Below are 27212 nucleotides of genomic sequence, written 5' to 3'. Positions count from 1 at the left end.
AAGCGCAGTTGCTCAATCGCCTGGAACTGTTGAAGCTGTCTTTCCTCCTGTCTCGCATACGCCTCATGTTGCCTCTCAATGGCCTCGTTTTGCCTCATAATGGCCTCATTATGCCTCATCATCTCCTCCTGCTGCAGATCCATCCTCCTGTTGAAGGTGTCCATGGAATGAGTGTGCAACTGAATCTGAAGGGCCCTCATGGACATGGAATGAGTGTGCAACTGAATCTGAAGGGCCCTCATGGACGCCCAATGAGTGTGCAACTGAATCTGAAGGGCCCTCATGGACGCCCAATAGTGCACGGCGGATAGTCTGCATACTCTGGGGGCACATCCTGTCCTTCCTCGATCACTTGTTCCTGCTGTTGATGAGGCTCCCCTCGTGGAGGTCTAGGTGCATCTCCAATCTGTCGGGCATAGCTCCTACTGAGATGAGCATCACTAAATGGTTGCATAGTGGCTATCCTTTTCTCTCGTGCCAACTCTCCCTGTAGACCCAGCCCATGGCACAATCTTTTGACCACTGGCCCTATCCACACGTACGGGCACTTTGGGTTTTTCTGAGAGTGGAACATTTGTTGCACCATGCAAGCCATTTGTATTGGTTCATTCATTTCTAGGCTCCAAAGGTGGAAGAGGTCGAATCTGTACACCTTATGGAGGTTTTTGTTCCTACCTCCAAATGTAAGATTGAGTAAGAGCTTCATCATTTTGAGCGCCGGGCTGACAATCTTTGAAGTACTCTGTTTAACGCCGGTGAACCTTCCACCCTGACCATTAGTGATTCGGTCCCAGTAGGCTTCTGCTGCAGCATCGGAGTCAAAATCTGTTGGGAGGTTGCCCCACTCTTCTGACATAGTCTCTTCGTGGGTGTAAAGCCCGAGGTGCTCCCCTAATTGAATTATCGACAACTGATATCCTTTCCCGAATAGATTGAACTTCATGGACGGGGTGCAGTAGTGGTTTGAGGGTAAGGGCTCAAAGGTTGCAATAAACTCGTGCACTACGGGCTCATAGGTGTCATCCCTCCAGCTGAAGAGACGCTCCCAATATGGCCTTCCCATCATCATCTCCACCTCTGCCTGACACCCGTATGCGTCGAGCAAAGCGTAGTCGAAGTAAAACCCCCCTGAGACACCTTTCTCTTGAAGCTCCTCTACTCTTTCCCGTTGTTTAGCATTTAGGTGTGGTAAACCACGGCCTCCGGGAGCTATTAGGTCGCTTACGCCTTGCCTAGCTCCACTGCTCGATGCCTCTCGATCATGTTTGCTTTTCTTAGCCCTTTCCTTACCTCTTGTCTTTGGAGGCATCTATTAAAATAAGAAAGTATGTGAGCCATAGCATAGTCAATTCTTAGCACTTAGTCAAACAAACAAGCATCTTTTGTCCTTTAAAACATTGTTGGCTCCAAAGAATTCAGTCAAAGAATTTCCAAGAAAGTAAAACCATGTATCATGCTTGGTTGATTCTCCATACAAAGGCAAAACTTAGAGCAACAACATCATTTAAGCATTTTATTTCACAACTAAGACTTGCTAGACAAAAGAAAAGCGTTGTCATTTAAGCATAGCAACATTACATGTTTTATTCACTTTGGGAATTTTAAAAGTGGTAGCATGTATCCATATATAGCATCTTAATCATTCATGCATGTATCATTCATGTACAACTCCAAAATTTCCCAACTTTCCAAACTTTAAGTCGCTTTCAAACTCAAGTATACACAATATAGTCAATTCTTTCATCATGCATCAACAAAATAATTCCATATCCGTCATACATCAAAATACAATGCTAGTTCCATCATGTCTCAACAATTTATTGTCAAAATTCAAAAATCCCCAATTTCATGTATTAGTGAACCAAAATTTTCAATGGAGCAAATTGCATTGACAATTTTCACAATGTAGTTCCATACATACTCCTAACTAGCATCCAATTTCATGTATTATTCACCAATTCCAACAATAAAGCACAATTTATCAAACCCAAAATTTTCCACCATTAAAGTAGGGTTTCAAGCTTTTTCAAGAGACACATTCATGTTCTAACCATGTAATATGCAATTAAAACTCATAAGCATGCTCATTACAACTTAAAGAATCACATTCTAACAACAAATAAGCAATGTAATGGACAAAGCAAGAAATCCCAATTTCAAGTTCATAACAAAGGTGGAAACTTGAAAAAGAGATGAAGAAGATGAAATTTACCTTGACTTTGCTTGTTAAATGTCTTTGTGTAGAAGAAAGCTTTGATTTTTGGCCTTAAACTTGGATGGAACTTGAAAGAAACTTACTTTGGAAATTTTGGGGTGGTGTTCGTCCGCAAGAACGAAGAAGAAAGGGAAGAATTTGGCTTTAAAACCCTTGGTCTCGTCTGCGAAACTGCCCAGGAAGGCCCGTCGGACGCGCGTCCGGATGGCGTCCGCATTTTCTTTTTTTTTTGTTTCTGGAATTGCCGTAACATCGGACGCGGGTCGGACGTGTGCGTCCGACCGGCGTCCGATCTCGCCTTTTCTGCTTCTCGGTTCTGTTTCGGATGGACGCTCCTTGGACGCCTGCGTCCAAAATTTCGGTCTCTGAACCTACTTCGGCTTCTGATGGACGCGGCTTCTCTGAACCTGATGAACCGAATTTTCCTTCCCTATTTGGATAAATTCGTCGTCGCCTTCATAGATGACATCTTGGTCTACTCTGAGACACCGGAGGATCACAAGGGACATCTTCGGACAGTGTTACAAACACTAAGGGAAAAGAAACTTTTTGCGAATGGATTGGTTTTGAACTTGAGGGCATTGATGTAGTACTCGGAATGGATTGGTTGGATAAGTATAAAGCTCGGATAGTGTGTGATGAGCGGAAGATTGTGTTACGAGGACCAGAAGGGAGGAGAATATCCTACCGAGGGATTGACAAGCAACACGAATCCAGGTTGTTGACAGCGCAGAAACTGAAGCAGTATATGCACCAGGGATGTGAAGTATACCTCTGTTTGGTGCAAGGTTCCGAACCAGAAGAACTCGAAATCGATCGAATCCCAGTTGTACGCGAATTTCCTGACGTGTTCCCCGACGATCTCACAGAAATGCCACCGGAAAGAGAGCTGGAATTCACCATTGATCTCATACCAGGAACCTCACCTACCTCGAAAGCGCCTTATCGAATGGCACCGAAAGAGATGGAGGAACTAAAGGCACAATTGGCGGAATTACTGGAGAAAGGATTTATCAGACCAAGCGTATCGCCTTGGGGTGCACCGGTACTGTTCGTTAAGAAGAAGGATGGGAGTCTTAGACTGTTCATCGATTACAGGGAACTAAACCGAGTCACAGTAAAGAACAAGTACCCGTTGCCTAGGATCGATGATCTATTCGATCAGTTGAAAGGAGCGGGAGTGTTTTCAAAGATTGACTTACGGTCAGGGTATCATCAAGTGCGAGTCGCGAAGGGGGATGTGCCTAAGATAGCATTTCGGACGAGATATGGGCACTATGAATTCACGGTTATGCCATTTGGAGTGACTAACGCCCCAGGAACCTTTATGGACCTGATGAACCGAATTTTCCTTCCCTATTTGGATAAATTCGTCGTCGCCTTCATAGATGACATCTTGGTCTACTCTGAGACACCGGAGGATCACAAGGACATCTCCGGACAGTGTTACAAACACTAAGGGAAAAGAAACTTTTTGCGAAATTGTCAAAGTGTGAATTTTGGAAAAGAGAAGTTGCTTTTCTTGGGACACGTAATCACCCAAGAAGGGATAGCAGTGGACCCAGCTAAGATACAAGCTGTACTTGAATGGGAAGCACCCAAATCAGTTACGGAAGTCCGTAGTTTCTTAGGTTTGGCGGGTTATTACCGAAGATTTGTTCAGGACTTCTCAAGGATAGCAAAGCCGTTGACAAACCTGCTCAAGAAAACGACCAAGTATAGTTGGAGTGAAGAATGTGAGCAGGCATTCCAAGAACTTAAGACGAGATTGACGACTGCTCCAATATTGACCTTACCTGTTGGAGCGGAAGGTTACGAGTTGTACACGGATGCATCTCACAAGGGACTAGGATGTGTTTTGATGCAAAATGGAAGGGTAATAGCATATGCTTCTCGCCAATTAAAAACTCATGAAGCTAACTACCCGACGCATGACTTAGAACTGGCAGCCGTGGTATTTGCTCTCAAGATTTGGCGACACTACCTCTATGGAATCTCATGCAAGATTTATACGGACCACAAGAGTTTAAAGTACATCTTTACTCAGCGAGACCTTAATCTAAGGCAAAGGAGATGGTTGGAATTGATCAAAGATTATGACTTGGAAATCCAATACCAGGAGGGCAAAGCAAACAAGGTAGCTGATGCCTTGAGTCGAAAATCAAACCATGCTCTTTGGGTATTACCCGAACAATTATGCGAGGATTTTCAGAGACTCAATTTGGAGATACAGATGTGTGGTCAGGTGGAACAGGAAATAAAATTTTATTACATGTCGGTGACTCCAACCCTATTCCAGGAAGTCAAACAAGCACAAGAAGAGGACAATTGGGTAGGGAGCATCAGGGAGAAGATGATTGATGGAAAACATGGTCCATTTGAATTACACCCAGATGGGAGTGTAAGATTCCAAGGTAGGTGGATAATACCAAAAGGGTGTAAGGAGATAATGGAACAATTAATGAAGGAAGGTCATTATACACCCTATTCAGTTCATCCTGGTGGGGATAAACTGTATAAGGACTTAAAACAAAATTTCTGGTGGTCGGGCATGAAGAAGGATGTAGCTGAATTTGTGGCTAAATGCTTGAACTGTCAAAAGGTCAAGGCAGAAAGAAGTAAACCAAAGGGATTATTGCAGCCATTAGAAATTCCGCAGTGGAAATGGGACTCAATCTCGATGGATTTCGTGGGAGGATTGCCTAGAACCAAGTCTGGAAACGATCAGGTGTGGGTTATTGTCGATCGACTAACTAAGACAGCGAGGTTCATTCCAATGAACAAGACATGGTCCATGGAAAGGTTGGCAAGAGCCTATATTAAACACGTGGTTAAATATCACGGAGTAGCGCAAGATATCGTTTCAGACCGAGATTCACGATTTCTATCACGTTTCTGGGAAGCGTTGCAGATGATGATGGGCACTCAGCTCAAATTAAGTACAGCTTTTCACCCTGCCACTGATGGCCAAACGGAGCGAACGATACAGACATTGGAAGATATGCTCAGAGGTTGTGTGCTTGATTTCCAAGGTTCATGGGATGAGCAGTTGGATTTAATAGAATTTTCCTATAACAACAACTATCATGCAAGTATAGGAATGGCTCCTTATGAAGCGTTGTATGGGCGAAAATGTCGAAGTCCTCTATGTTGGAGTGACAAGAGCGACGTTGTTATACTTGGACCTCAGTACCTACAAGAGACTACAGAGGCAATCAAGGTGATTCGAGAAAGGATGAAAATTGCACAGGATCGTCAAAAGTCCTATGCCGATTTGAAACGACAATTCACCGAACATCAAGTTGGAGAGAAGGTGCTATTGAAAATCTCACCAACTAAAGGAGTCAAGAGATTTGGAAAGAAAGGAAAGTTGAGTCCTCGCTATATAGGACCCTATGAAATCTTGGAAAGGATAGGAAATTTAGCCTACCGACTGGCCCTACCAATTGAGCTTGACCGGGTGCATAATGTATTTCATGTTTCTCAACTTAAGCGGTATGTACCTGATGCATCCCATGTATTGGAACCTGAGGAATTGGAGATGGATGATTCGTTGGAATACGAAGAAAGGCCAATTCGAATCTTAGACTCTAAGACCCGAGATACAAGAAGGAAATCAGTTAAAATGGTCAAAGTCCAATGGTCGAATCATAGCCCGGAGGAAGCCACGTGGGAGTTGGAAAGCGTTATGATGGAACATTATCCAGAGTTATTTGACTCAGGTATGTAGGATCGATTTACTTGCTATATGCTTAAATAAATTTGTGTACTAACATTAGGCATACTAAGATTCTATTATGTGTAAGCGAAGGTAAGTAGTAATCTACTTGAGACCGTGCAGTGTAAGAAGGAAGTTTCGGGGACGAAACTCTCTTTAAGGAGGGTAGACTGTAACCCCTCGGCATTTTCGTAAGACTAAGGTTCGAAAAATATTTCCTTAAGCTATGACATTCATGAAATAGTCCCTCGAGGCTTCAAGAGAATTTTTTTTAGGAAGAATAGTTGTTATTAAGTTGCGATCGTTCGTGCCGGTCACGAACCGTAAAATTTTGGGAACTAGTATTCGGACCCGATTATCCTAGGAAATGAATTATTAGACACCATGTTATTAATATTGAATTTCCAATTCAATTAAATCAGCCCATAGCAGAAAAAGATTCATTTTGAACGTACATCGCTAAAATTCCGCGGTGTACCGAACCTAGCCCAATTTCAAGTTTCGGTCTGGGATAAATTTTTGGTTTCAAAATTATTCCTGTTTAAATTATTTTCTACCGAAACTTTATCTGTTTGGACCCCAACTGATAAGTTTAAAAATACTTCATTATTTTATTCTATTTTAATTCTTCCATGCAAACATTCCCCTCAAAGTACTAAGTGTCTAAAACATGTTTATTCTCCTTGCCCTTTTGTTCTTGCCTTGGCCGAAATACAAAGAGAGGGAGAGAGTGTGAGCTTTCATCTTCTTCATCCTCTTCTTCCTCACTTCAAGCTTCCATAGCCAATCTCCACACAAGTCTTCAACTATTCGGTAAGTTGCGGTTTTATTCGGTTAAAAAGTCTTGATTTCTTCCCTAGAACTTGATTGTAGGTAAAGATTTCTTAAATATGTTGTTATGGTGGTGTATTCTACCTAGGGTTTTTTCGGTGAAACTTGGGGATAAAGGTTCAAGACTACTTTTACGGTGATATTACACACTTGTGAGGTAAGGAATTCCCTTAAGTTGGAATTAGTCACTTGAATTTGGATAATTGATTTTAGTTGAAATATGGTGTTTTTGGAGCTTTGGGAATATTTTCGTATACAAGTTCATAGCTTGGATATGCTTGTATATGTTGTATTTATGTCTATATAAGCTTATACTTGTGGAAATAGAGAAAGGAAATCAGGACAGATTTCTGTCATTAACTTCCGTGAATTTCTGGGAAAAATCGGTAAATTATTTTGGTCCAATATTTTTTATACATGTAGTTCTATAAGTGTAGAAGCCGCATATAAACTTTCATAATTTTTGGAGTAGTATAAGTATGGTTTCCGGAATTTTTCCCAAACCTGGTCCAGAGAAGGAAAAATGCTGGACAACACACTGCCAAGGGCAAAAATGGAATTTTCTGTGTAAATTCGTGAACCTAGGTGACCAAAAATTTTTATGAACATCAAGTACTATGAGTTAGGGTTCTACCATAAAAATTTCAAGTGAAAAAGAGTTCGGGAACTATTTTTACCGGCTCAATCTTTCGGACTGCGCAAAACTCTAATTTCTGGACAGAAACTGTCAAAATCAATTTTGACAAAAATATTTTTTTTGTAACAAAACTAGTGACGAAATTTTGGGATGTCACAACCATATTTGGATGAAATAAATTATTTTGAAAATACTATTTGATTCCAGGAAAGAAAAAGAAAAATGTTTTCAAACCCTTAGTTTCTGGAATAAGGTGGGGACCTTCGGGAAGGCTTAAACGCCACGGCCCGGGGTTGGAATAAGGTTGGACCTATGGGAGGGCTGGAGTGCCATGGCCCTAGGTTGGGATAAGGAGACCGACGGGAAGGCAGGGAAATGCCACTGCCCAAGGTTTGAGAAGGAGAATTGAGAAATGTTCAAAGTGCTTACTCAGGGGAAACTAAGTGGAAAATTTTTGAGTATGAAAATTATTGTTATTCTGGGCTGCGGTTCAGATTATTATAGAGCTGCGGTTCTATATGCAGTATGAAAATTGTTGTTACTCTGAGCTGTGGTTCAGATTATTATAAATATTAGAGCTGCGGTTCTATTTGCAAATGATGAAATTCCTGGAAATGTGAAATTTTGCAAACTTGTCTGAAAAGGGCATGAAAATTATTTTGAGTGGCAAGTTATGACTTCATTCTTATTTGAGAAAAGCTTTATATGATTTAACGTTTATACGCTATTATACTATCTATAAATCGTTTCGTTACAGGCAGATTTTCAAATCATGATAAAACTTTATAAAGCTTTTAGATTATCTATGTTTTCAAACCTTTGTCTACTTTTAAGTGACAAATGGATTTCCTTACTTAGCCGTCGTGCTAACTACACTTCGTTGTGTTCTTAACAGATGTCTAGGGTAGGCTCGTGTAGCCCACCTGACTCGGATCCTTCCGAGTTGGAGTTCCCTATCTACGATCATGATGATTATGTACAGTACTTAGTTGATGTCGACCCGTATGCTCCTGGATTCGCTCCTGACTCTCCAGCTCCGGCTTATGTTCCTGCTATTCCTTCCCCACCGTAGAGTCCTCCTCCGACTTACCCAACTACACCCTCTCGTATCCCGGTTCGCAGTAGCCAGCCAAATTTTCTGGATGGGGCCAGGTCTAGGTTTGGGTCTTTTCCGGTAGAGGTGTTGGAAGGGAGTGATCCCTTAGAATTTGTTGTCTTTTATCCCTGTCCGTGGAATCTCGCTCCTTCGGAACATTGGGATGAGTGGTCCATGATGTACACTCCTAGTTACTTCCTGGATCATCTCACCTGGGTTGCGGGCAACTGGCACCTTGTATGGGGNAATCTGATCCAATAATAATATTATCGGAAGAGGACGAGGAGATAGTAAAAGGTGTTGTTGAAGGTCGGGTTCCTTCCTACTCCCTGGAATCTAAGTTAGGGGATTGCAAGAGGGCGGCAGCCATTCGTCGGGAGGCGCTGGAGAGAATAACCGGCAAGTCTCTAGACGGACTTCCCTTGGAGAATTTTGACTATGAATCGATTCTGGGTCAGTGTTGCGAGATGCCAGTTGGGTATGTGCAGATTCCGGTAGGTATTGCAGGGCCCCTCTTGCTCGACGGTGAAGAGTACTCAGTCCCCATGGCCACCACGGAGGGTTGCTTGGTGGCCAGCACCAACCGGGGTTGCAAAGCCATCTATGCCTCTGGTGGCGCCACCAGTGTGCTGTTGAGGGACGGGATGACTCGAGCTCCGGTGGTGAGATTCTCCACCGCCAAAAGAGCCGCTCAGTTGAAGCTCTACTTGGAGGATCCTCTAAGTTTCGAGACCATAGCCGGAGCTTTCAACAAATCCAGCCGATTTGCTAGGCTTCAGAGCATCAAATGCGCTATTGCTGGAAAGAATCTCTATATGAGATTCACATGCAGCACCGGAGACGCCATGGGGATGAACATGGTCTCTAAGGGCGTCCAAAACGTATTGGATTTCCTCCTCACCGACTTCCCTGACATGGATGTCATCGGAATCTCCGGAAACTTTTGCTCCGACAAGAAACCTGCGGCGGTGAATTGGATTGAAGGCCGCGGAAAGTCGGTCGTCTGCGAGGCCATAATAAAGGAAGAAATAGTCAAGAAAGTACTAAAAACAGAGGTTGCTTCCTTAGTAGAGCTCAACATGCTCAAGAATCTCACTGGCTCTGCCATGGCCGGTGCTCTTGGGGGATTCAACGCCCACGCCGCCAATATTGTCTCCGCCGTCTACATCGCCACAGGACAAGACCCCGCACAAAACATTGAAAGCTCCCATTGTATAACCATGATGGAGGCAGTTAACGATGGGAAAGACCTTCATATTTCTGTAACCATGCCTTCTATTGAGGTAGGCACGGTGGGAGGTGGGACCCAACTTGCTTCTCAGGCAGCATGCTTGAATCTCTTAGGAGTGAAGGGTGCTAGCAAAGTCGAACCCGGAGCCAACTCTAGGCGATTAGCCGCAATCGTTGCCGGGGCTGTGTTGGCCGGGGAACTCTCCCTCATGTCTGCCATAGCTGCAGGACAACTGGTCAACAGTCATATGAAATTCAATAGATCTAACAAAGCTTAATTAATTACCTACTTCCTCAATTTCTTTCTTCACTTTAGATTCTTTAATTTAATACTTTATTTGTTGTAATTTCTATTAAAAATTAAACTGGATTACATATCTCATGTTTATACTTTCAATTTTACTGATCCATCCTATTATATTTACAGTATATTTGATTCTGAAATGAATTTTATTTGGTGGAAATGGATCCAAATACTATTCAATGGGAAATGGAACAGAATTTAAACTGTTAGTTTGATTGTTTAATGATTACAAATTAAATATATGTTTTAAAATGCATAAATACCCCTATACAAAATATTATAATAATAATAACATTTTTATATTATAGATTAATTTAAAGTGATTTAAAATTTCAATGGACTAAATTCCGTTAGTTTAAGAGTTGATAACTAATACCGAGTAATAAAAATAGCATGCATTGTAGTTAATGGATAAAAACTAAGTATTAATTCTTTATTACAAAAATCCTTCTCGTAAATTTTAACAAACGTGTTCCGGCAACTAAATGAAAGTGGTTGGAATTTCTAACCTCTTCTTGATCACCTCAAATGGTGATTGAATTTTCTTTTTTAAATCTAAATTTATGATTACTACTTGGGATTGTCAGAATGAAAAGTTGTTATAAGTTTTATACTTTTGGTTCCTCAGTTTGTGTATTGCGCATTGTGGGACTATTCTTTCCATTTAGCATATATACTCCAATAACAGAGAGAAGTACCCCTACTCTAGGCAATTAGCCGCAATCGTTGCCGGAGCTGTGTTGGCCGTGGAACTCTTCCTCATATTTGCCATAGCTGCAGGACAGTTGGTCAACAGTCATGTGAAATTCAATAGATCTAACAAAACTTAATTACCTACTTCCTTATTGAATTTCTTTCTTGAGTTTGAATTCTTAAAAACTTTATTTGTAATTTTTTTGCTGTAGTTTCTATTAAAAATTAAAGTTACATATATCTCATGTTTATACCATACTTTCAATTTTACTGATCCATCCTATTATATTTAGAGTATCTTTGATTCTTGAAATCAATTTGGTGGTAATAGAAAAACTATTTGATGGGGGAATGGAAGACAAAGAATAAAACATGATTATATTTGATACAATTTTAAGTGATCAAAAAAATTTATTTTCGATAAAAATCATGTATATATATAAGTAATTGATCGACACTCAACAAAATTTATAAATAATCATGTCAAATTAAATACGAATAAGGCAATATCAACACATATCACAATCCTAGTTAGAAACCGGCTTTTGTATTTCTAAGTGACCTCTTCAAACGATAAAAGAGAGAGGTAAACCGATTTAATTAACAGTGGTTCGACTCAGCCAACCCCACTAGCTAGGGGCATCTCTAATAAGATTTACAACTCTTTCCTAAACTAATGAACAAGACTTCTACTTCTTGGAGGATATCAGCTTACATCACATATCTATTAATCTAGATAGTCATCTAAAATAAAATAAGGAGTTAATACCCAATATAGTCCTCGACTATGGTGGTTTTACTCAATTTAGTCCTAAATGACTTTTTGTGTGCTCAATTTAGTCCCCGACTTTGATGGATTTACCCAATTTAGTCCTTTGTTAAAAATTATGTTAGTTGACGCTTAGAAATAGGGTCCTAATGGTAATTTCTCATCCTTCGTCCCATTTGCTTCTTCCCCTTATTAAGATCCACGCAGAAATGTAAATCTTTATACCCAAATATTTATTTACTCTGTATTTATTTATTTAGGGTTGAAGTTGATTTGGTATGAAAATTTGCATTTTTGCGTTGATCTTAATAAGAGGAAGAATAAGGAATCATCCCAAATGGGATGAATGATGAGAAATTACCATTATGACCATATTTCTAACAGTCAACTAACAGAATTTTTAACAAAAGGACTAAATTGTGTAAAACCATCAAAGTCGGGGACTAAATTAAGTACAAAAAGTCATTTAGGACTAAATTGAATAAAACCACTATAGTCGAGGAGTATATTGGGTATTAACTCATAAAATAAGTCAGACTTCTACTTCTTGAAGGACATTAGCTTACATCACAGACCTATTAATCTAGATAATCATCTAAAATAAAATAAGTCTTTATAAACTTTACAAACACACTTTACATATTAAAACCAATATTAAAGAAACCGGGAAGGTATTTTGCTTGAACAAACACCAACCACTCCTTTAAGCTTTAAACATAATTAATCTTAGACTTTAGGCATAATTAATTGTATCTTTTTTTTTTTTGAATACAATTAATTGTATCTATTAATGAAGACCAACAAAACTAAATTATTCTTAGAATAACTTGACAAACATATTGTCAATTAATTATTTTATGCAAATTAATTTTCACTTACAATCTCCCCCTTTGCCAATTATTTGTCAAAACTAAACACATACATTCTTAAGGCAAAGTTAAACAATAATCAGAAAAATAATAAAATATTCATCATTCAACCATCATTCACACATGCTAGCATCCATTCAAATAATAATTATTTCATCATCCATCCAACCAATCCATCTAACTATGTAAACGAATATTCCAATATCCAGCAATGAAAGAGTAGAATTGTGCACCAACTAATAAAAATTATAAAGTGTTACCATATTCGCTTTGCAAGCTCCCCCTCAATAATTAAACTCCCTTTTTGCCATAATTGACTAAGGGAGCATCTGTGATCATCTAGTAGAAGCAACAACTTGTTCTTCATTTTCAAGGGAATGTAGAAGTAGTGTATCATCCAGCACCATCTTCTCAACTTGCACAACAGTAGTTTGCAAATTAGCAAGAACAGAATGTGCATTATTCAATCTAAGTCGGACAGCAGCAACATTTGTAGACACACTAGGAGCAGTAACAGACACAGACGTGCCTTCGGAAGCAGCAACAACAATAAAACTAGGAAAAGAAAAATCATCAAAGTGGGATCTCTGAAATAGTCGCTTGTCCATAACATACTTGGATCCAATAGTCTTTTCTTCCTCGTCTTGGTATTTCTGAAATCCCTGCTTGTAAAGAATATCATAAATTAAGCTAAAAAAGAAAAGGAAGAAATACTTTGTTTTATTTGCCTGGTAGAAAAAGAAAAGGAAGAAATACTTTGTTTTATTTGCCTGGTAGAAAACTCATGATATGATTAAATATCATCTCCCCCAAATCAAACTCAATACGATTTTGAATCTTGAACAGTAAGGTGCCATCTTCTTGGAAATATAATGAGTAGCAACAATGGGCAAAAAGTTGTTCATTGCAAGACGCAACAGAATAGCATAACTTGAGGTAAGGAAGCGAGACTCAAGATCACCAACTTTCTTCTGATCCCTCTTTCGCCAAGTAGAATCATGTGAGTGAGTTATTGTAGATGCAATGAGATCAAACTCAGGGAGAAAATGCTTGTCAATCTCTATCCTACCATAGAAATCATTAATAGAATTTGGACTAAAATTATACCAACGTTTTCTAATGTAGATTTTATGGTAGTGAAGAATTCTCATGTCCCCAAATCATAGTACGGGCCCACATTTGTCACAGTTTGCATCAAATTTTGAGAATGAAGAAGATCAACAAGATTGCAACAAGTAGTGAAGTTTTCTATGTCAATCTCACGCTAAATAAAGCAGTAAGGGTCTCTCTTTATTAATGTTCACACGATATTCAAGTCTTTGTGAAATAGAAGAGGGTGAGAGGAAGAGGCGGTAGGCTGTGGACTCCTAGGTGGAACAGGTTCCTTTCCACTCGTCAGACTCGTGGAAGAAATTTTTTGATTCTTAAAGAGTGGTTCAATTCATCGTCTAGATCAATATCCATAATCAATTTTCGTTTGACTGAAGAGGCTATAGGAACAACACTTGGAGTGCCCTGCATTTTTGCATTCTTTTTTCTGGTACGACTAGCAATGGGAACCTGTTGATACTGGATATGGACTGACAATATAGGCATAGAAACTCACAATTTTGAAGATGGGTCATCAGACACATTCAGAATTGGTTTTACCTCGTGGATAGAAACTCTAGGAGAAGTATGAGACATAGATGAAGTAAGTAAATCAACATATAGAGACACATCCCGAATTTTAAAATTTGTAGATAAATTTTCAAACAAGGAGAAAATTTGCATGACCTAGACAGTGATGGGATAGACACTGGTGCAGTATTTGAAAGATTTATCGAATCACTATTTTCAGACATATGCATGGACAATTTTTGAGTGGAAATAATTTCAGATGTAGAGGATTTAAACTCAGTAGGCATATGGCATGTTATGGAACCAAATTTTATCTCCGGCAAATTAGACAATAAAAAAGGTAAAGACACTTTAGAAGCAAGAATTGAACCTGATGATAAAAAAGAATTCAGTGGAAGAGAAGATATACCCAAGAGTGTTTCAAGTTTTGCAGATTGAACATTCTTAGTAGACGATTTGTCGGAGGATTTTTGGATTTCTTTGTCGAAGATGGAGTGTGCGATGGCGGTGTGAACTGTGTTGGTAGTGGAATGGGCAGAGGCTATGGCACCGTCGGTTAGGGGTTGCAGGGAGGCATACTGGGAGGAATCAGTAAAGGTTGCTCTAGGCAGTGGTGGTAAGGTGTGGCTATCAGTGGCTATGGCAAACTGTTCTGGCGGTGGTAGTGGAGACATGCGACTGGCAATGATGGTGGTTGATAAAACAGTGGTAGCGGCAATGGTGGTGGTCGCAATAGCGTCTTCGGAATCTTCCGACAACATCCATGGTTTATTTAAGAAATTTCTCGCTATAGACAAGATTAATTTTGATTCTTTACCTGTGAGTTCTTCCATTAGTTCATGGTTTAATGCAAAAGCGAGAGCAATTTTCCATTTAGCAGAATGATCAGTATCTGTATCTCCCTTAAGAAATTTTCTGACTAAAATCAATATTTCTTCATTTGAAGTAAAGAGAGAGAATGGATTTTGAGAAGCCATGAATTATAGAAGAGGAAGAAGAAATTTGATTTCTTTGGTCTCAAAATAATTTGGTGAAAACGAAGTATTTCCGTTAGGAGGTAATTAAAGACTAGGGAAAAATTGTGTTTGAAGATAAGTAGGACAAGTAATTCTCAAAAGAATAGGAATCTTAATTAAAGAGGAATTTTGAATTCTACCAAACTAGTAATTATTTTAGGAAGATTGAAATTGATAAGAGAAGTATTCTGTTCTTGAAACAATAACGGACAATATTAGTCAATTACAAATGATATATCTCTAAACAATTAATATCAGTTATCCCCAATAAAAAACTAAATTTAAAAATTCAATACGGGTTAAAATAATTAGAGATAAATTGAATTGAGAGTTTACATACATGGAAGTCCCAGTTTGCAGAAAGATTGGAATTAAAGTTTTAATGTAGAATTTTAAATTGATACTTTTTCATGGTAGACTCAATTTCAGGAGAATTAAAAAGTAAAACTCAAAATTTATTTTAGAGCGAATTTCCATTTTGGTCCACTAAATATAGGGGTCTTGTTAATTCTAACCCATGACTTTCAAAAGTGTTAATTGAGTACCTTGACCATTCAATTTTTAACAATTTTGGTCACTCCGACCAAATTTTGCCGGAATAACTTAACTACCCAATTAATGCTTAATCTGAGGGGAAAATAGTCTTTTCCATTGGGCAAAATAATCTTTTGCCGGAATAACGATCTATGCGGAGGCCACCGCCCACATAGCGGTGTTGGCTACCATTTATCTAGCAAAGTATAGTCTTCGTGTAATAGCTTACCTGCTCAGGCTTTCACCAAATCTTCAATGAAGCATAAAATACACTAATTACCATATCAGGGATGTCAATGAAAATATTGGCTTGCTGCAACAAATTATTGAGGCTCAGATTTGCGAGATGGGTGAAGAAAGATTTAGAGGTAGAGCATCTATGGAATTGTACTATTGAAACGGTTAGTAGATGTCCACAATGGCGAAGAAAGGATTATGATGGATTTCAACCGTGGCGTGGCGAATTGTACTATTGAAACGGTAATTGGTTCACTAACTGAGAGATGTATGGTTCACTGACGGTAATTAGTCCACTGACTGAGAGATGTATGGTTCAAAGTCGAAGAAAGGATTTAGATGGATTTCGACGGTGGCACCGAGAGTGTCGAGCTGTTGCTCCGAAGCGAGGTTTGGTTAATTCGGACCTAATGGAAAAGACTATTTTGCCCCTCAGATTAAGCGTTAATTGGGCAGTTAAGTTATTCCGGCGAAATTTGGCCGAAGTGACCAAAATTGATAAAAATTGAATAGTCAAAGGTACTAAATTAACACTTTTGAAAATTGTGGATTCCAATCTATAAGATCCATATAGTCTGTGGACCAAAATGACAATTTACACTTTATTTTAGATTGATACAAGATACATGAAATACTAACAACAGTATTAGTGATAAAGGAATAAAAAAATAAAATATACATACCTTGTAGTCTTAATTGCAATTCTTAATCAGCAAATATGCTAATTACTATTTTACCTTCCTTGATATGCTTTTGGAATTAACTGAGATATGAAGTAAATTTTTGTAACCCATATTTGTTTAACAAATGGGGCAGTGCGCTTGTGTGTGTATTTCTTGGCCTTTTGATCGTTATAAAAATAAAAGCATTCAAACCTGGTATGACCTTGTAACTTGGAATGATGACAAACATGATTAGAAGTCATATAATTTTGTTTAGTTTGTCTTACATTGAAGTGATTTCGTTGAGCTGTGCTAGATTCTGGTATATCTGCATCTGCAGCAGCAGCTTTGACAAAAATCGTGTTGTGATTTTGATCTCCAGTAAATCCCAAACCTGACTTTGTGGTAGATTTCCTTCCCGAATCAAGTATTTGATCTAGAGTGCATGTATTGTCCATCATCTAGATTCTCCGCTTTAGCGTTTCCAGCTCTTTGTTTCACAGTCTAGTCCTACTTTTATCAGTAGGTCTCTATTGGAAACTCGATTTTTATATACAGTTTTGAGCATTTTCTAACAGTCTAACCTGACTAGACAAAGAACAATTAACTTTTAACAAGATTTCCCATTTTGAGTGCTATTTCTTATACTCTTGTTCAAAGAGGGGACTGGTAGCTCTTTGTCCAGCTGATGTATATTCACCACATTCTGAATCAACAACATCTTAAGTTTATGGATCAGCGACAAACACAGCGGTAAAAGCTACAAAATTCCCTGAAATACCCTCCGTATTGTATTCAGGAGCTTCTGATTCAAGTTCATCATCGCTCCAAGTTAAAACGGTCATGGATTTTTTCCTTCTAAGGTATGTGGGACACTTCGCTTGGACATGGCCGAAACCTTCACAATCATAACAATGAATTCCCTTATTTTTGGATTTGTCCTTCGATTGAGTTTTTGGTGGATTCTTTGATCAGTTTGAGCTAGACCCTGTTTTATTTTGAAACATACCTCCACGTGCATTGTTCTTTTACTTTACCTGTTTCAAAAACTTAGAGAACTGTTTAGTTAATAAAACTACTGGATCATCACTAGACTCATCTAAAAATTAGATACATAATCTAGTTTTTCAGCAGCAAAAGCAATGTTTTTCTCCTTTTTGGTGTATTCGGAGACGATCTCAATCTCATATGTTTGTACATTCCCCATTAATTTAGCAACAGTGTTGTTCTCCTAACCTGCATTTTCTTAAATAGCAGTTACCCTCATTCAAAAACGTTGTGGCAAAGACCGGAGAATTTTCTTGATTAACTTTGGTTGAGGAAATGGTTCTCAAAGAATAGTGGCATGCTTTGCAAGTTCTTGTACTCTAGCATGAAAGTCTACAATGTATTCTACTTCCTTCATTCTAAGTTGTTCGAAGTCAGATTAGACCAGCTGCAGCTTTGATCGCTTTACAGAATTTGTGCCTATGTATGTGGTTTCTAATATTTCCTAGGCGTCTTTCACTGAACCACAACCTGCAATAAGAATAAACTAATCTTCGTGCATTAATGAAAAACTATATGTAGTGCCTTATTGTTGTAGTTAGCCAGAGTCATCTCAGATACTGTCTATTCAATTTCTAGTTTAGGGACATGATGATCATTTGTAGCTACACCAGCCATGGTGGGATGCTCTCATCTGTTAGTACGGCCCTGCAAACCATTTCGCCTTGACCTTTAATGTGCATCTTAGTACGAGCTTTCCAATAGGAGCAATTAGCCCGTGTTAATTCTTGTGGCATTTATTCATCCTAAAACACTGAACAAATAGTTAGTATGTTCAAAAGCAGATGAACAAAATTATTGCAAACGCATGAATAAAGTGAATTCTTGAGTTCAAGAAACACAAGCACCGAGATCTCTGGACTAATAAATTAAGTCCCCGTGCTCTGATACCAATTATGAAATTGTGAGTCTTGAATGAACGTGAATTCTTATCTGGTTTCCACTTGATTTTTAATGAAACTAATTATTTGTATTTAATTATGTATAAGAACAAAAATAGATAATTAAAACAGTGCAGGAAAAATAAATGAACCAAAACATGTTTACGGAGTTCGGAGAATTCCTCCTATGTCTGCGGGGTCACACAAAGGTGAAACCCAACTCCACTTGATGAACCAAATGAACCAAATGTTGCTAAGAAAAGAGTATATTTACTTTGCTTAGTGGATTAGCCGATGGTATATCATTTCGTTATTGCACAATTTACTTTTGACTAAGGTTTTCAGAAAATTATTGGATACAACTTAATAGGAATATAGAATATTAGTTATGTTTTGTGAGGAAAGAATGTTGGCAAAATAAAGAAGTTGGAGGTCGGTTTCATTTTGTATAATGTTTGATATTAATTTTCTTCCTTGTGAAAATAGGGCTAAAGAAAATGCAAAGCTTATATTAACATTTTCTTTTCTGTATGTTAAACTTCTGCATTTCTTTTGGTAGGTTAAAGCGAATCAGTTTCCCACTGCAGATGAGGGTAAGGAGAACGCTACCCTTGTTAAATCTCTAGTTTGAGCAGATTATATATATATATATATATATATATATATATATATATATATATATATATATATATATTTATTTATTTATTTATTTATTTATTTTGTGTTTTCCACTTATTCATATGTGTTTTGTTTTTTTCTTTAATATTTTGTTTAGTTGTCTTAACCTTACAACTCGTGGATTGCTTAGCTTCTTGTTGATTTCTTAGTATTAGTGCCTAGTTTCTTGTAATTGCATACTATGTGTCATAACCTCCAATCCCCTGAGGACAACATTTCACACCCGTATACTCATCATAACTTATTTTTGCTACACCGTTATGCAAATTAACATACACGATGCGTCCACGATACCCCATAAAACAGAGCATCTTTAGCACATATCAACAATCACTAGTACAAAATACAACAATAGCTACACCTATAAAACGGAATCCGCTACAGCTGTAGTGGGTGTAGCGGATGCCCGTGTCGCGTAAAGGACTAAGCTTTACGCGGCACCCCTTTGGGGCTGCCGCGGAAAGTATTTAATAATTTTTTTTTAATTCAAAGAGTACCGCGGCACCCCCATAGCAGGTGCCGCGGATACCTTTTCTTCTTTGTATTTTTTTTGTAATTAAAGAAGCTATATATATAATTATTGAACATTGCTAATTTATTTAAAACAATAAATAACTAATATACTAAACTAATTTATAAATAAAAAATACATCAATACACACAAATAATTTTTGACAGCACAAATACATAGAAATTAATTATAAGATAATACAATACAATGTCTAACAATTTTTTCCCAAACTAAATTCAAATAAAACTAAATTAAAAGGAACAAATAAAATGCTTATATATATTTCAAAGAACAATAAAAAAGAGTATAACCGTAGAAAACAAATACCGGCGATCCTCTTCTATGAGAAGCTGAAGCCGATGCGACCATCCTCCGTGAGAAGAAGAATCCGGCGCGACTATCCTCCGTGAGAAGCAAAATCCGGCGCGACCATGCTCCGTGAGAAGCCGAAGCCGGCGAAAAAAAAAACTACGATGCTTCTGTGAATCAAAAATGGAAGAAAAGCCGGCGACGACCATCCTCAGTGAGCTCTATGCCGCCGGATCTGAGCTCTATGCCATCAGATCTGAGATCTCTTCCACCAGATCTGAAATGGGTTGCTTCCGGGAGATGTAAGTGTTGTGGGTCCTAGAATACACTCACCACTACATCTTCGATTCTGTCTCCAGCGAGTGTGAGAGGGGAGGTGAGAGAGAGACCATGGAGACCAGCAAGTGTGAGGCAAATGGAGAGCCAGAGACGGGATGGTGGAAATGGAGATCTAGAGAGGGTTTTTTCACGTGAGAGAAAGAGAGACTGATTTATATTCAGCCCATGTGACCACTAATTATTATTCACCCCATGTGAAAGTGTTTATTTAAGGAGTGTGAAAGTGTTTATTTATAAAAAAAAAAAAATTTGAATGCTTTTCCGCGGCACCAGCTCCAGCGGGTGCCGCGGAAAGTAATTTAATATTATAATAATTAACTTTCCGTGGCACCCACTCCCTATGGGTTCCGCGAAAAGTAAATTATTATTTTAATATTTACTTTCCGCTGCACCCGATCTTAGTGGGTGCCGCGAAAAGTAGTGTCTTTTTTAATTTTAGGGAATCCACTACACCTTTTTTAATTGGTGTAGAGAAAAGCTATCCGTATATGTTCAATTTTGTAGTAGTGAATATCAACAAATGTAGTTTTTGGCCATATGCATGCTTGCATAGAGTTGGTAGTCAAATTATGTTTGACCGTGACTTTAGAGCATAGAAGTTGCTTACTACAACATATTTTTATTTTTGAGTGTTTATTTGCCCTCTTTTGATTGTGTTGCTTCTAGAACTTGTTTCATACCCTGGGACCGAGCGCAGGGTAGTCCAATTGTTGATAAATTGGCTTTTTGTGGTAAGGAGGTTTGGGGGTAGGGGAGGTAGCAAAGTCTTGGGGGTGTAAAGGAGATTCGAAATTGTCAGGCTATGTTGAGTGCACTGCGAGGCTTGAGGGAAGTGGGGAGTGTGAGGGAGTATGGGGAAGTTTAGAAAACATATTTGAAAGTAGTAAAATCTTAGAGTGATAAATGGAAACAGCGAGCAAAGGAGTGGTGGTATGTTGGGGGAGATTTGAATAGTCAATATTTTCATAATGCTGTCAATGGTAGGAGAATAAGAAATAAAATTTTGGGGTTGTTGAATTCTATGGGAGAGAGAGTTACGGATGAGAAGGGGATGGCTGAGATTATGGTTCAATATTTTTACACTCTATTCACATCAACAGTGGGAGATGACAGACCGGCTCTTGCGTGTATTGACCGGCGTATTACTGCCGCCCAGAATGTGGAGCTGACTCAGGTCATTTCGACAGAAGAGGTGAAAGCAGCCGCTTTTGCTATGCACCCTAACAAATCTACGGGGCTGGATGGTCTTTCCCCAGCGTTATTTCAGACTCATTGGGACATACTGGGTAACGAGGTAGTTTCCTTCTGTCAGGATTTTTTTGAATCCAGAAATATGCCTGCGAATTTAAATGATACACATATTATTTTGATTCCTAAAAAGCAAAATGCTGAGTGTATGGGTGATTTTCGCCCGATTTCTCTTTGTAATGTTTTATACCGTATATTGGCTAAAGTGTTAGCTAATAGATTCAGGGGGGTGTTAGATTCTGTTATTTCAAATACCCAGAGTGATTTTATTCCGGGGAGGAATATTGTTGACAATGTTTTGATAGCCTTTGAGTCGGTGCACTTTATGAATAGATATGCTGGAGGTGGGGGAGGTTATGGGGCCCTTAAAGTAGATATGGGCAAGGCTTTTGATAGGGTTGAGTGGGGGTTTTATGGAGAGAGTGATGCTAAAGATGGGGTTTGATGAAAAATGGGTGGCGTTGATGAGGGAGTGTGTATCCATGGTTCGTTACCAGGTTTTGGTTGAGGGAAGGGAGTGGGGGCAATTATACCTTCTAGAGGTCTGCGGTAGGGGGATCCTATTTCTCCTTGCCTTTTTATTATTGTGGCGGAGAGCCTGAGTGCTATGTTGAGGGCACAAGAGGTGGAGGGTGGTTTACATGGGTTGAGGGTGGCACGGGGAGCTCCTAGTATGTCCCATCTTTTTTTCGCTAATGATGCTTTATTTTTCTTCCGGGCTAATAATCTCGAGGCGGGTATTATAAATGCAATTTTGGATGAGTATGGTTGTGCTAGTGGGCAGCAGATGAATAAGGATAAGATGTAACACCCATGGGTCAACTTACCGTACATCCCGAGGAGTCTGGCTTGCCGTACAACCCAAGGTGCTACCGCCACACCCAAAACGAGCTCTTCATCCCCTTGACAGACCCCGCGACAGGTGCACTGGCTAACAGAAACTTCATTCAACAAACACAGCCACTCATTTTGAGATAATATACATACATATATATATATAAATATTTACAGAGTATGTACCGAGGTTTTTGCCCAACGGGCCAAAACATAAGTTCAGGATTAGTCACTTCCCTGGCTACAAAACATTTACACAAAAAGGAATAAACCCCTACGGACCTTCCGGGTATCCTGCTTACTCAATCTGGCGATACGCCGGACCCGTAAACTCACCCCAGACCAGGTGCCATTCCCCCTCGAACCATGTGATATGGTCTAGGAAACGAGAAGTGACCATGACCATAGACCACTCCTCCCAATACTCGCGAGGACTCGGGTCCCACGGGTAAGGGTAATAAACTATAAACTCTAGGGGATTACTTCCCACTAGCACCTCAATGGGGTAAAAACCAAAAGTGGCTTGTACATCAGGACCCTCAGGAATAGGAAGAAAACTATCTACTGCCAGTGAGTCATTGGGAGCTGTAGGAGCATAGCCGGGGGCATAAGGGTCGGCACCACTCATCTGCTGCATTAAAACGTCGTAGTCTATGCCACGACCCACATCTTCCGACAAACTAGGGGAGTTCGTCGGGCTGCAAGAACTAACGCTGGACTCCATCTGAAAACAACACATTGAAGTGTAGTTAGCACAACGGCTAAGCAAGGAAATCCATTGGTTTCCCGAAACTAAATAAAGGTTTTGAAAACCAAGATGTTAAAAACTTTATTCTTTCTTACCAAGAAATTTTCCCATGTAATAGGACAAAAATCATTTGAGAATACAAATAGATATTGAAAATCATAAGTTTTTCTGCTGTAAAACTTCTAATCTTTCCCACTCATCATTTTTCCTTTCAGTCCCTCATCACAGGGAAATTTCCTTACTAATCATCTCAAGAAAGCGAATTCGCTAGCATACTTCAGAGCTAGCCCTTAACACCTTTCTCTTCTCTCGTAGTTACAGCGTAACTACCATTCATAAAAAAATATCCTTAGTTTCCTTATCTTGAGAGCTTGAGGCCTTAGGAGCAACCAATCTTGTCCCCTCCTTTCCACTTGGGTCTCGACTCGGGGTCAATGTCTGGCATCCCCCTGTATCTTATCGATTCCCTTGGACTATACCGGATCGTTAAAATGAATCCTAGTTGGCCTAACTANTTAAATGATACACATATTATTTTGATTCCTAAAAAGCAAAATGCTGAGTGTATGGGTGATTTTCGCCCGATTTCTCTTTGTAATGTTTTATACCGTATATTGGCTAAAGTGTTAGCTAATAGATTCAGGGGGGTGTTAGATTCTGTTATTTCAAATACCCAGAGTGATTTTATTCCGGGGAGGAATATTGTTGACAATGTTTTGATAGCCTTTGAGTCGGTGCACTTTATGAATAGATATGCTGGAGGTGGGGGAGGTTATGGGGCCCTTAAAGTAGATATGGGCAAGGCTTTTGATAGGGTTGAGTGGGGGTTTTATGGAGAGAGTGATGCTAAAGATGGGGTTTGATGAAAAATGGGTGGCGTTGATGAGGGAGTGTGTATCCATGGTTCGTTACCAGGTTTTGGTTGAGGGAAGGGAGTGGGGGCAATTATACCTTCTAGAGGTCTGCGGTAGGGGGATCCTATTTCTCCTTGCCTTTTTATTATTGTGGCGGAGAGCCTGAGTGCTATGTTGAGGGCACAAGAGGTGGAGGGTGGTTTACATGGGTTGAGGGTGGCACGGGGAGCTCCTAGTATGTCCCATCTTTTTTTCGCTAATGATGCTTTATTTTTCTTCCGGGCTAATAATCTCGAGGCGGGTATTATAAATGCAATTTTGGATGAGTATGGTTGTGCTAGTGGGCAGCAGATGAATAAGGATAAGATGTAACACCCATGGGTCAACTTACCGTACATCCCGAGGAGTCTGGCTTGCCGTACAACCCAAGGTGCTACCGCCACACCCAAAACGAGCTCTTCATCCCCTTGACAGACCCCGCGACAGGTGCACTGGCTAACAGAAACTTCATTCAACAAACACAGCCACTCATTTTGAGATAATATACATACATATATATATATAAATATTTACAGAGTATGTACCGAGGTTTTTGCCCAACGGGCCAAAACATAAGTTCAGGATTAGTCACTTCCCTGGCTACAAAACATTTACACAAAAAGGAATAAACCCCTACGGACCTTCCGGGTATCCTGCTTACTCAATCTGGCGATACGCCGGACCCGTAAACTCACCCCAGACCAGGTGCCATTCCCCCTCGAACCATGTGATATGGTCTAGGAAACGAGAAGTGACCATGACCATAGACCACTCCTCCCAATACTCGCGAGGACTCGGGTCCCACGGGTAAGGGTAATAAACTATAAACTCTAGGGGATTACTTCCCACTAGCACCTCAATGGGGTAAAAACCAAAAGTGGCTTGTACATCAGGACCCTCAGGAATAGGAAGAAAACTATCTACTGCCAGTGAGTCATTGGGAGCTGTAGGAGCATAGCCGGGGGCATAAGGGTCGGCACCACTCATCTGCTGCATTAAAACGTCGTAGTCTATGCCACGACCCACATCTTCCGACAAACTAGGGGAGTTCGTCGGGCTGCAAGAACTAACGCTGGACTCCATCTGAAAACAACACATTGAAGTGTAGTTAGCACAACGGCTAAGCAAGGAAATCCATTGGTTTCCCGAAACTAAATAAAGGTTTTGAAAACCAAGATGTTAAAAACTTTATTCTTTCTTACCAAGAAATTTTCCCATGTAATAGGACAAAAATCATTTGAGAATACAAATAGATATTGAAAATCATAAGTTTTTCTGCTGTAAAACTTCTAATCTTTCCCACTCATCATTTTTCCTTTCAGTCCCTCATCACAGGGAAATTTCCTTACTAATCATCTCAAGAAAGCGAATTCGCTAGCATACTTCAGAGCTAGCCCTTAACACCTTTCTCTTCTCTCGTAGTTACAGCGTAACTACCATTCATTAAAAAAAATATCCTTAGTTTCCTTATCTTGAGAGCTTGAGGCCTTAGGAGCAACCAATCTTGTCCCCTCCTTTCCACTTGGGTCTCGACTCGGGGTCAATGTCTGGCATCCCCCTGTATCTTATCGATTCCCCTGGATCTATACCGGATCGTTACAATGAATCCTAGTTGGCCTAACTAGGTTCGTTGAAACGAATCTTGCCCGATATCTCATGAGTAACCATACTTAAGTGTGCACACCCCCGCAAACCGCAGCTTACGAGTGATACAGTACTCGGCGAATAGACTTCGCCCTTAGTATGAATTGCATGTCATACGGCATAAACAAAACCACTGGGCCATGGCACTTTAAGCCCTCCCATGAGGTTTGTCAAGGGACATAAACAAAACCACTGGGCCATGGCATTTAAGCCCTCCCGTAGGTCAATCAAGGTCCTCATCAACTCGCCAGAAACATATGGGTTTTCCTTCTCTTTTCTCTTTAACGACATTGATTCATTCTCAAGGAAATCTGATATTACCCCCTTTATCATTTACTCAGTAGTCATGGTAACACGTATCACCTTTCCCATCTCACATAATAAACATATATGATACACAACATATATGTGTATACATATAACATAACATCTTCACATTTCATGTATACGTATATGGTACTCACATCATACACACGTATAGACATACGGTTTCATATACATTCACACCTATGCCTATACGGTGCCAAGTATAAATATATATACAAATAGGGTTCCAATACACATATATACTATATATATACGGTTCCAAGTATATATATATATACAAATACTAAACAATTTCATGATTAATGTATATACATATACTATATATATACATATACGGTTTTAATATATATATATATATATACACTAATCATTTTTATTTTATTATATATTATTTTCGAAAATGGCATATATATATATACATATTGTACATGATATACTCACATCGTAAATACTTGTACATATTTTCAAAACATCTTTATAAGCATGGATGCTCACAATTTCTACTAGTATGCACACACTAGAGTTCAACTCAACATCCCTAATTCATCAATTGCTATCAATTACTCAATTTCAAGAAACCTCAACCAACTTAAGGAATTTCCTTACCTCAAAGTGGTCACAATTCCTTAGAAATAACCTTGGATGATTTTCCCCAAATTTCACTTTGAAACCCTAGATTAAAATCATCACCATAACAAGAGATTTCAAGAAATTACTCTCAATTTAATGCTCTAGGAAGGAAAATAGAACTATTTACCGAATAAAAACGAAGATTTACCGAACGTTTGGAGACTTTGGTGAAGGAATTTGGCTATGGTAGTTGAAGCTTAGTGAAGAAGATGATGATGTTTTCTCCTCCCTTTTCTTCTTTTTTTTTTTTCGGCCAAATGACCCAAAATGGGAGGAAAAGTCTTTATAAGACAAGATCATTTTTTTTTGAGTAATAATTGGGTGACAAATGTCAAATTCCTATTGGTAACTTTAAGAAAATATCTTAATTTAGAAAGTTCGGGGTCAAAACAGATGAATTATCGGTAGAAAATAATTTAGATAGAATATTTTCCAAAACCAAAATTTATCCCGAACTAAATTAAAAAAAAATGGGCTAGGTTCGGTACACCGCGAAATTTCGCGATGTACGATCACAAATAATTTTTAGCTGCTATGGGCTAATCTAATTCAATAGGAAATTCAAGAATAATAGTATGGTGTCTAAAAATCCATTTCCTAGGACAAACAAGTCCAAATACTAGCTCCTAAAATTTTTTTACGGTTCGTGACCGGGACGTAGGTTCGCAGCTTAATAACAACTATACTTATAA

General features: G+C 39.1%; 1 protein-coding gene across 1 annotated transcript; it reads left to right on the top strand.

Annotated features, from left to right (window-relative positions):
- The first annotated feature begins 8736 nt into the window (after positions 1–8736).
- Positions 8737–10156, top strand: LOC115999417 (3-hydroxy-3-methylglutaryl-coenzyme A reductase). The gene has a single exon (XM_031239267.1). The coding sequence runs from the start codon at positions 8737–8739 to the stop codon at positions 10003–10005; it is 1269 nt and encodes a 422-aa protein (XP_031095127.1). The 3' UTR covers positions 10006–10156.
- Positions 10157–27212: the final 17056 nt, after the last annotated feature.

The sequence above is a fragment of the Ipomoea triloba genome, chromosome 12, assembly GCF_003576645.1.
Source record: "Ipomoea triloba cultivar NCNSP0323 chromosome 12, ASM357664v1".
NCBI classification, from domain to species: domain Eukaryota; kingdom Viridiplantae; phylum Streptophyta; class Magnoliopsida; order Solanales; family Convolvulaceae; genus Ipomoea; species Ipomoea triloba.
The sequence above is the reverse complement of the archived record's forward strand: the minus strand, read 5'-3'. Positions and strand labels throughout refer to the sequence as shown.